At 30.9% G+C, this 12,541-nt stretch overlaps 1 protein-coding gene across 1 annotated transcript in view; it reads right to left on the reverse strand.

Annotated features, from left to right (window-relative positions):
- Positions 1–12,541, reverse strand: part of LOC145325258 (opioid-binding protein/cell adhesion molecule homolog) — a 100,700-nt gene that overhangs the window by 27,894 nt on the left and 60,265 nt on the right. Inside the window, exon 8 of the mRNA XM_080168192.1 lies at positions 1,222–1,304. Coding sequence (XP_080024318.1) covers positions 1,222–1,304 — 83 coding nt within the window. The remainder of the gene's footprint in view (positions 1–1,221; positions 1,305–12,541) is intronic.

The following is a 12,541-nucleotide window of genomic DNA, read 5'->3' on the forward strand; positions in this document are numbered from 1 at the left end:
CTCTAAAGATTAATTTAGTCTTATGAAATTGCCATTTCAACCCAACAGGTCTTAAAAATGTGCAATTTCACATGTATAAGGTACAACCAACCAGCGAAATAAATCAAAAATAATAATTGGGAGGCAGATGGAATGGTCGTCATTTTCACTGTGTGTTGCCCCCCAACGACAGCTGAAAAACACGTATGGGTTTCGTGATTTTTTTCGAATTATTTTCGTTGTTGGTATAAGCTGGCAATTTCAGAAAGAATAATATCCTTTAAAATTAAAATTTATCTTTTTTCACCCTAACAATTATTCTAATTGCAAGATCCATTACTACTCTTTAATTTATTAAATTGTATTTGCTGCGTTAGTTTTTAGGATATACTTCATATGAATTACTTTCTATTTTGTTTCTGCAAGTAAATTGTACTCGTAAACTAACATCTTACATAATAAAATTTTGTAAATATTAACAAAAGACAATTGATATTAGATTTTCAAAAACTAATTCATTTTTAATTAATAGGTGAAAATTAATCTATTTGGAAGATTTTTAGACCAATGAGAGATTCTAATAGTATTGAATATGAATTTTAATGATATTTTCGGACGCTTATGAAAGAAACAAATCAAAAAATTTAGTCTTTTATTGATATTTATATAAATTGTTTTACAATTTTAGCTTCGTTACTTTAATAATAATGTCAGCCTTGTTGTTTTTATACGTAATGCAATTAAGTTTACAGTTTCATATTCATTGTTTGCGAGTTACAACATTTAATTAAATTTTAAATTAATAAATGGACATATAGACATTATAAAATATATTTAGATATTTACTTACAATCAACTAATGTTTTAACAGTCTTTCTGACAAATAAAATATGGACATACAGATATTGTAAAATATAGAATAGCTTCGGTACTTTTAGATATTAACTTACAATTAACTGACAATCTAACAAACATCTATTGTAAAATATAGAGTAGCTGCGCAGTTTTATATATTTACTTACAATCAACTGATATTCTAACAGTCTTCCTAGCCGGATAACCAATACATTTACATGGACATACATACATTGTAAAATATAGAGAAGCTGCTCAATTCTATATATTTACTTACAATCAACTGATATTCTAACAGTCTTCCTAGCCGGATAACCAATACATTTACATGGACATACATACATTGTAAATTATAGAGTAGCTGCTCAGTTTTATATATTTACTTACAATCAACTGATATTCTAACAGTCTTCCTAGCCGGATAACCAATACCATTCTCTGCGGAGCAGGCATATTCATCTTCTGTGTGCCTATAATAGATAGGAGTGATACAATATAACAAAAACAATTAGGTCCAAAAATATCAACGAATTTTTTATTACATATACATTTAATTAATAGTCAATTTCAGGGGGTTGATCTTCAATTAAAGAATATCTGTCTTTATTTAGACTTACTGTAATCAGGGCTCGGAGTCGGCAGCCATGCATAAGCAAGGTAAAAGCCGCTCAGATGTTGGTGTTTCGTAGCTTAAAAATCAGCTTGATGTCAAAACATATCCTTAATTTGGCCATATGTGCATGAAGTAGTAGGATTAAATAAGCGGCTCCTGCGATATTGCTAAAACTTTCTTTTTTTCAGCGTTACCACTTATTTTTTATTATTTTAATTTTTAGCTCAAGACAAAGCAACATAAACCCTAAAGTGTGCTTTTTCCCTAATTAATTTTGTAGTACCTATGGTAAAAAGTTTGTCTATCCCCATGAATATTAGAATACATAGACTTTATCCATCCATGCGCTGCCCTACCATGTTAATCTTTGGTCATGGTATTTTATCAACAACATATCGTCTTACCATCAGAATGTCGATAATTTGAACTTGTATGTTTCTAGTAGCCTTTCTTATACATATTCATAAAGTAAAATAAAAAATTTTACCAACGGGTCTGCATTTTGTCAGCCATTACCACTTTTATTAAATACAGTTAGTTTGATAGAGTCTTTTGAAAATGTATGGCAACAAAAGTATTACAAGGTTTAACAGGCCAGCCTTCACCAAAGATACACTAGTACAAAACTTTTATGAAAAATATAAATTCCAATTTATGTCAGGCTTCAAATAATTTTAATTTTCTATTTTGGCTTTGCCTCCTAGCCTTTAAAAATTCACTTCCAAATTTGCTGTTGTTATTATTTCTCCATCAGTATATAGAAAGTACTCATAATGTCTTTAGGATAAATTCATCACAATAAAAAGCCAGTCATAGCCGCTTTTGATAAATGGCATGAAATCGAAATAATAATATATTTAAATTAAAATTATCATTTGATTAATAGCATTTCGGTTTAATGTGTAAGACATTTTCTCGTATTCATTCGAATCTGTTGTATAGGAACCTGTTCTTATCCATACGAAAAAACTATGTCTAGCATCATATTATATTCAGCTTTCTACGAATATAAAAATGTACAATCGGCAACTCGGGGCTAAAAAAAACTGGTTATAATCTTATAATTGTACATTCTATATCCGCGGAAAGCTGTTTATAATACGATGCAAGAAATAACTATTATCTAATACATAGTTGACATAAATTATTGAAATTGCCTCGACTAAAGGGATTTACGGGGTCGGGGTAATCATTTCCCTCATCATTGATGGTAGATAATTTCTATAGAGGGGTGGGATGATTGGATTGGCTGTTTTTCTTAAGGGGGTAATATTTCATTCTCAAAACCAGAGATAGTCCCCAAAGTTTTACTATAAAGTTTTCTTATTCATTGGCTTTACAACTTTGGGGACTTTTACTGAATGTTGATTAGTTGGTTTATTAAGTTGATTATTCAAACGTTTTAACCAATAGTTTCAATCTACAGAAAGGGTAATTTTATGTGTCGTCATTGGGGATGTACATCAATTTATCGGCCATTTTCAAAACCCCTTAGGTCCCTGTCACCAAACTGATAAAAAAGTGTCTAAAGGATCTAAAAAAGCTTCCCTCCTTGTAAACCAAGATAATCTTTTTGCCAACATTTTCAACTCGACCAACTTAACATAAATTCTAATTCAAAATGTAAAATTTTCCATCCTGATTTTAATATTTAAAAATTATGCAAAATCAAATGTTTTCCTGAATTTTTAACCTGACTTTGATCATACATTCTTTTTCAATCTAAATAATTTTCACCAGAAACTATAAAATTATTTTTTTCATGAAAAAATGTTATGAAATTAGATTTTTTTAGATAAAAGTGTTAAAAATGCATATACTGCACTTATATAAGAAAATAAAGGGAAACTCTCTTACTTTAATTTAATTTAAATTAATGACCAATACTTCAGTTTTACATTATATCTTGTTTTTAGTTGAAAGAAAAGTAAGAAAAAAATTACATTGCATATAAGGAATCAAAAGCAAATTAATAGAAAGGATGTTTTCAGCGTTTTCAATATGAAAATTATTTGACTACAAAGCAGTGGCGTGCTAACGGTTTTTACACCCCCTTGTTCCAAAATCTAGGGGATTGTTATCTTTCGGGGGTAGATTAGGTACAACAAAAGGGTTTTAAAGGTTTTAAAGGGTGGATAAATCCCCCTTGGTATCCATTAATTAATTGAAAAGTCAAAAAAAGCTTCCCTGGATAAGTAAATTGACCCGAACAGCGTACAAATTTTTACCCTGACACCCCGTCGGCTGTATTAGGGGGATGTAACAGGGGGGAGTAGACCCTTATTAAGAGAGTTGTATTTAACCCCCTTAATTTTGCAAGGGGCCGGATACACCCCCTTCAATTAAGTTCAAAATATACTAATCGCCCCCAAAATTTTTGTTTTACCTTTTTCAACTTTAAAAGAAACCTTTATTTGACATAACACTACTTTTTAATTGAAAAGAAAACAGAACTAATGACTTCCCCTTTGTATACAACAGTTTTACTGAGTCAGGATAAAGAATTTTTAAAATTAAATTGCCACGTTTTATTTTTTAGGATAAAAAGTAACAAATGTTTAGTGCTTCTTAGAGCATGTACAATACTTTTTTAACAGGAAAAAATACAACGCATAAAATCGTAATAAAGAAACCTTTGTATTAAAAATATGAATTTAAAATGATATTAATAGTTATTTCTCGCATCGTATTATAAACGGCTTTTCGCGGATATAGAATGTACAATTATAAGATTAAAACTATTTTTTTAGCCCGAGGTGCCGAAGGCACCGGCTAAAAAAACTAAAAAAACATGACGGATGAATGGTAGATATGTGTGATAAAAGTGTACATTATCATAGGTCTACCTATTTGTAAGGGTTCCCAGAAAAAAAAAAAAAAAATTCCTATTTTGTGAGACATTGGGTCTTTGAAGATCAACCAATAGTGTCAGGAATATTAATAACGCCAAGTAGCAGAAAAATTAGCTCCAAGACGAAAAAGGTCCTTGGAAAATGGGGGCAGGTAGTTATCTGTATATACATCTATTAGGAATATCATAAAACACTGAAATATTTTCATCTATTTCTTTACAGAAAAAATTAGCTTATAGCCACGTTATTCTATTTATTGGCTAAAAACTTTGGGTTCTTTTCATTGAATTGTTTTGTTTCAAAATACAATTATTAATCAATTATTTTCAAAATATAATTTTGATCTATTGATGGGGTAATTTTTTATTTATCTGCATTGGGGGTGTACATTTATTTATAGTCCATTGTCTTATCCCATAATATCCCTGTAGATAGGGGAGTACGTATGGTATACACATATTGTATCATCTTAATATGTCAGAAACTCAACTAACCATAAAAAATTATGCTTAACTTACAAAGTATAAAAGAATGTAATATAAGATTATATCAATGAATAAGAATTATAAAAATCTGCTCAACAATTTATATATTGCACGTTGCTGCGCACCTAGCCTCCAGGGGAGGACGAATATGTCAGGAAAACAGCCTAAAACCACCCCCAAGACATGTATAAACCTACCCGGAAAAGAATTACACATAAGGATCAGCCATTTACGAGATCTTTAGCTAAAGACTAAAAATACCTTACAAATTTATTTTATAGGATATAAATATTTCTAGCCCCCTAGCACGAAGATTTTGACATTTTATTTTGATATAAATACTTTTCAAATTTACACCAACAAATAATAAAATAAAATAGATCCCATTGCAAATTACAAAATGAAATGAAATTGTATTCTGAAGTATACTTAATAAATATTTTGAAGCCCCTTTTTAGTAGCGATGCTACTATAAAATCCTAAGATGATAATACCAGATTACCAAATCTGAAATAAACAAATAACAATAATGAAACTCAATTCAAACTATAATTTAAAAAAACATTGACTGGTAGGTCTGAACAAAAACAATAGTACAAACGTAGGTAAGTTTCATTCTTAGATATTGAAGGAAATAAAAAAGCACATTGAAAATGTGTATTATATTACATATGGGTTGCAAAGTAAAGATAAAAGTATGAAAAGAATGACAACATCCATAAAAGCGAAGGTCTAAATTCAGTAAAGGACAAACGATCAATAACTTTCATCGGTGTCAGAAATTAATAGGCTTAACATTAATATGAAAGTCTAAACAATATTGTACATAAATTTGAACGTGCGTGACTTTTATAGTGTTGCCACGCTTACTAAATCGTACCTAAATGTTATACGAAACATCATGCAAGGATTGAAATCGATAGGTTAAATTAAGGTTACATGTCTAAATTAACGAAAAGATACAACCTATACGGACGGACAAACGTAGGCCATCCCTAATCATAAAAACGCTTTGCTTTTAAAAAGTGAGACTTAAGATTTTGTATCGTGTATTCTTATATCTACGTCAAAAGCAGCAAAGTTTTGGAATTAGATTAGATATTGTTTCCCCGTTTTAAAACTTTCGTCATGAAGGTTTTAGAACCACATTGTCTCTTTCATCAAAATAGACTTGTTCTTATAGTTTATGTCAACTATATGACCATAAATAATTGACATTTTGTTAATTGTAGCAGACGTAATATTGAAATCTTATGCTGATGTAATAACAACCAGAGAGAGAGGGGACAATGGACTGTTTATAACACTAGTCCCCAAAGTTGTATAATAACGTTTTCTGGTTAGTTGTCTTAACAACTTTGGGGACTTTAGTGAATTTTGATTTGTTGGTTTATCAAATTGAATGTGTTTCAACCTCTAAATTTACACTACAGAAGGGGTAATTTTGTGTATCATCATTGGGGATGTATATCAATTTAACTGCTATTGTCTTATCCATTTAGATCCCTGAATAACAGCATTACCAATCCTTTTTTTTGTACTGCCAAGTAAACTAAAGAGTTGTATTTTTGTTACAATAATATGTTGATGCTATTTTCATGTTTTTACACGGAAATCTTGACATTTATCGTAAACTTTTAATAGTAGTTTCTTAAATAGATATAGATTAATGTGTACAAAACTAATAGCCTATATATGTGTGTCTGTCTGATATTATTCCCTTAAGATCTTGCTAACTTCTAAAATAATTTGAATTTTTGAAAAAGATTTAAAGGGTGTAAACAAACCTCTATTTTTCATTATTAAACCTCACACTTTGGTCCTAAAGTTATAAAAATTATCTTATTCATGTTCAAATAATGACAAGAAATCAATTATGAATAGTGAATCTGCTTATACCCCCACGGCCCACAGGGCACCAATAGCTTGAGATCTAGCTCTTGTTTAGAATTTAGCTCTACCCAGCTGAGTATTTTTTCTTATTTTATTAAAATATTAGTTTCAGTTAGGTTTAAAACATTCAAAATATTTTCATCTTATGACAAAGCTCTAATTTGCCAACAAATCTAATATATTAACAATGTCTTATTTCAATAAATAATTAAATCATTTTACAAAATTGTGCTAAATTTTTTTATGTCTATATTTGACAACAACAGAAATTAGATTTGACATTTAATAGTATAAAACAAAATTTCCTTGTTTTGGAAAATTAAATTTTGTGTTTACAAAAACACATTATGACATTTCATTGTTAAAAGTTATGAAACAAAATTGAAAAGAAGGTGTATTAACTTTTATGGATCATATGAAGAAAATGAAGTCATTCCTAAAAAGGACAGAAATTCCCTTCCTTGGGTAAAGGAAGGCTATTTACTTTCCTTTTTCTTACAAATTCTCAGTAAGGAAGGTGATTTCTGTCCACTATCTTACAAATTCTCACTAAAGGAAGGTGACCTCTGTCCACCATCTTACAAATTCTTTCTAATTCTTAGAAATTCTTCCTTTTCCTCACTATTACAACTATGCTTAATAAATCTACCTTATTTACCCAAATTCTTACTTATTCTCAGAAATTCTACCTTAATTACACAAATTCTCCCTTATTCTAAGAAGACCTACCTTATTCTAGCAAATTCTTCCTTATTCTAAGAAAATCTACCTTTTTCCCTCAAATTCTTCCTTATTCTAAGAAATACTTCCTAATTCTATGAAAATCTACCTTATTATAAGACATTCTTCCTTATTCTAAGAAAATCTAACTTATTCTAAGACATTCTTCCTTATTCTAAGAAATTCTTCCTTATTCTAATAAGATCTACCTTATTCTAAGAAATACTTCCTAATTCTATGAAAATCTACCTTATCATAAGACATTCTTCCTTATTCTGAGAAAATCTACCTTATTCTAATAAGATCTACCTTATTCTAAGACATTCTTCCTTATTCTAAGAAAATCTACCTTATTCTAAGACATTCTTCCTTATTCTAAGAAAATCTACCTTATTCTAAGACATTCTTCCTTTTTCTAAGAAATTCTTCCTTATTCTAATAAGATCTACCTTATTCTAAGAAATACTTCCTAATTCTATGAAAATCTACCTTATTCTAAGACATTATTCCTTATTCTAAGAAAATCTACCTTATTCTAAGACATTCTTCCTTATTCTAAGAAAATCTAGCTTATTCTAAGTAATTCTTCCTTTTCCTTACTAATTCTCTCTTGTTTTCAGATAACCTAGCTTATTCTATGAAGTTCTTCCTTAATTCCCCTAATTCTTCCTTTTTCTCAGATAATTTTCCTAATTTATATTGGGATATCATAACTGAAATAGAGGTATAGAGAATATATAAATTCTGCCTTTTCACCTTCCTTATTCTCTCAAAATCTTGGTTTTTCTCACATATATTTCCTTATGTTTATTGGGATATCAGAACACATGTGTAGGATAAGTTTGGGTTGTATCTTTTGACCTGAGGTGGAATGTTCATAAAGTACATTTTAATAGAAGGAACCACAGTCTGTAAAACAAGTATGAAATTATCTTAAGAAATAATAGTACATTCAGTATTTTTTTGGTTGTATCTTTTGACATTTAGTGTTTATGTTTTTATTCATAAAATTATTGATAATATTAACATAATTTTACTGAGAAATAAACCTTATAATAACAGGATGGCAGAAAATAAGAACAGGAGTCTTCATAATCCTTCACTAGCCAACACATACAAATATTAGACCAAGACCAAAAAAGTAATAATTTCAAAAAAAAATTAAATATTTTGTATATTTTACTGATATTTTTTTCAATAACTATATGTAATTATCATTCCTTTTATAAAAGTAACAGGATGTTTGTCTGGGCTCCCAAGAGAAATTGCTTAAAGAAAAAGTTCCTCCCCTACCCATCAGAAGAAAATTAATTTCCTTGTCAAAAATAAAATCCCAGGCTTAGAGTCAGACATTTTTATTTGATTAATTACCCTAAGTGTCCATGGAAGCCTCTAGTGGCGTAGCTGCTAGTCTCAACCAATGTAATTTTTTTTTTTCACATTCCCATTTATGTGGTACAAACTCTATAGAAGGTTGGCAACTTATTTTTTTCGCCGGAAGTGATTGAACAGCTGATACTTATGAAATCAATTCAAGGGCGTACATTGAAGTTTTACTATTTAACCAAAATGGGGGTAAAAGTTTAATACATAGGTAATAGAAAAAAATAAATAGAAAGTAGTAATTAATTAATTAAACTTGGAAATTAAAATTATTTTACCGGCCATTATCTTATCCCTTAGATCTTTAACTCTGGTTTTCACATATTATCCACCCCATAAACTGCAGACGGAAGCAAAGATTTTCTATAATTAGGGTCGTTCCGTCCATGTGTTAGCTTTTTTCGTTTATTTAGACATTCAAAACATGCGGATTTTTTTACAACTTTTTGTATGAAACTAGCGGCTGCGTCCCTAGCCTTTGGGGGCTTTGTATTTCAATGGGTAGAAAAGAGCAGAATAGACTAAAACCATCCCTAGACTTAAATTAAAATAAAAAAGTTGCCTAAAACCATCCTGTACCTATGTAAAGGTTCTCTAATCGGTTCAGCGGTTAGCGATATATCAAATTTACTTTATATACTTGGAATAGCGGCTGCGCCCCTGGCATCTAGTAGACTCTTTCTGTTGAGGGGTAAGGAGGTGGAAGAAAAATAGCCTAAAACCATCCCAAGGCTTAAATATAAAATAGCCTAAAACCATCCCGGGACCTATGGGAAGGTTCTCTACAATGGAGAACCTAATCGGTTCAGCGGTTAGCAAGATCCTTTGTTACAGACCAAAAAAAGCTTACTACTTTATATAATACTAGCGGCTACGCCCCTAGAAGCCTCTAGGGGCACTGCACTGGTAGGAGAAGGAAAAGTCGACCTCATCCTATTTTAAATTTGAGTTTCCAAAGAGTTATAAAAATATTTTTTTGGGGGGAGAGGGGGGTTAGGACACCCTCTCGAAAAATAGTTTAAAACCTTCCCAGGACCTATAAGAAGCTTCACTGTAAAGGAGAACAATATCGGTTCAGCGGTTAGCGAGATCCTTTGGGACAGACAACAAACGCATACTACTTTATATAATAGGACTAGCGGCTACGCCCCTAGAGGCCTCTAGGGACATGTAATTTTTTTTCTCTTGTCAATCTATTTTAAAATCAGCTATTTACCAAAAATATTTTTTCGCTGATAGATTGTGTTAGTTATGTTTTTTCCCGGGACATATGAGAAGCTACCCTGTTAAGGAGAACCCGATCGGTTCAGCAGTTAGCAAGATCCTTCGGTACAAACTTACAAACACAGAGACATCCTGTTACTTTATTATAAGGATTTATTTATATATGTAACATGGGTTATTTTTTTTACATTTTATTAATGGAAGACAATTGTTTCACTATTAAACAGATCATCGGTTCCAATTAAAATGTATTGTATAAAAAGAGTTACATCTTTATATAATAGGATAATTATCCTATTCACCATACTTTGGGAATAATGATTCCTAGGACAACAAGGTACAATATCATATTCAAGGCATCTCTCTAATCAAATCCTAATAAAAAAGTACATATATATAAACAGTATCCTGTATTTAACAGTTTAAACATTTTTACAGTAACACATTTACAGTCGGATTATTTAGTTCTTTAGTTTTAATGTTCTTCTTTCCCGCCGTTTTAGAGCTTCGGTTTTATGGATGTTGTCATCCTTTTTAAAACTAAAATAGGGGTTGTGGGTTGACCTCCCCTCACCTTAGGTGCCCTTAAAAGCCTTGAGGAGCGCAACTACTAGTCAATATTCAAAATTAACATTGTGTGTTTGTGTATATCTGTCAATACCTGGATTATAAATGTATATCGAAAGATCTCGCTAACTGCTAGACCAATTTCTGGTTCTCCTTTGCATAAATTGGGGAAGGTACCCCCACTCTCCCAAGAGAAATTACTTAGAGAAACAGGGTTCAATGGGTTGTTCAATAATAGTCCCCAAATTTTTATTATAATGATTTTTATTCGTTGGCTTATTAACTTTGTGGAATATAGTGAATTTTTATTTTTTTATTTTTTGTGTTCAAACGTTTCAACCACAAATTTTTAAGGAGTAATTTTGTGTATCATCATTGGGTTGTACATCACTTTAACGGCCATTGTATTATCCCTTTACATCCCTGGAAAAATCAGAGAAGAAACAACTTTAAAATCAAATTAACCAGCATAAAAACTAAAGGCTTAAAAATAGTTCCTACTATCTCAACTGCGCGACATTAATAGTTAAAGTATGTAGAATGCCTTGGCCCCAAACAGTCACAACTCATTACCAATCCCATTTAGGACTTCTCCGACAAAGGTTTTGCAATCAAAATGGTGGTTGTCTGATGGGTGTTAGTGTTACTTAACCTAATACCTCGGGTGTTTGGGCAGTTATTTTGGTTTGTTGGACCTGGCGTTTGAATTAATTGATAATACCCAGGGATCTAAAGGGATAAGATAATGGCTAATAAAATTATGTAAATCTCAATGTTAAAAAACAAAATTACCCCTTCTGTAGATTACAATTCGGGGTTAAAACATTTGGACACTCAACTTAATACACCAACCAATTAAAATTTATTAAAAGTCCACAAAGTTGTTAAGCCAACTAATAAGAAAATGTTATTGTAAATATTTTTGGACTTGTGTAATTAACAGCCCAATGTCCCCTTTCTCTCTCTCTCTCTGCAAACACCAATATTCACTGTTTATGTAATACTTTTTGAACCACGGTAGCGCGTACATCCCCAATGATTATGCACAAAATTATCCCTTCTGTAGATTAAAATTATTGGCTGAAACGTCTGAACACTTAATTAACCAACCAATAAAAATTCACTCAAGTGCGTAAAGTTGTATAAACTTACAAATAATAAAACATTATAATAAAACTTTGGGGACTAGTGTAATAAACAGACCATTGTCCCCTCTCTCCCTGAAATAATAAAAGTATAAACAAAATTAAACATGGATGACAGCATCCAAAAAAGCGAAGCTCTAAAACGGTAGGACTTACGGACACTAACACATGTATAGTGTCAGAACTGAATAATCAGAATATAAAACAAGGATGACAACATCCATAAAAGCGAAGCACTGAAACGGTAAGACAAACGGACATTAACACTTGTATAGTGTCTGAACTGAATAATCAGAATATAAAAGTATAAGAGTCGAAGCAAAAGTGTAAGTAAATTTTTTGCTAAACTGCTTGATACAGGATAATGTTCATGGACATACTTTTGCTAAACTGCTTGATACAGAATAATGTTTATGGACATACTTACATTTTGATGACTTGATTATAGAGTTGCTTCGCTTATAAAATTGTTCTTTGTTGTCCCAGGAATCAATATACCAAAAATCAGATCAAACGGATAATTAGATCACATAAAAATTTTTTGTTAAAAAAGTAGAAAAATCAATATGTTTAAAATGGACGTACGGACATTATGGTAATGATTATAGAGTTGCTACGCTTTCTAAATCGTACCTAACTACTACAGGAATCACTATGCAAAGTTTGAAATCGATAGGACAATTCTAACATGCCTAAATTAACGAATAAAAGCTATCTATCTCGGACGGACGGACCGACCCTAATTATAGAAAAGCTTCGCTTTCAAAAAGGAGTCAAAGCAAAATTGTGAGTAAATTTGTTGGAAAAACTTCTTGATAGAGGATA

The sequence above is a fragment of the Acartia tonsa genome, chromosome 7 (assembly GCF_053477335.1).
Source record: "Acartia tonsa isolate MP-2025a chromosome 7, ASM5347733v1, whole genome shotgun sequence".
In the NCBI taxonomy this organism is placed as follows: domain Eukaryota; kingdom Metazoa; phylum Arthropoda; class Copepoda; order Calanoida; family Acartiidae; genus Acartia; species Acartia tonsa.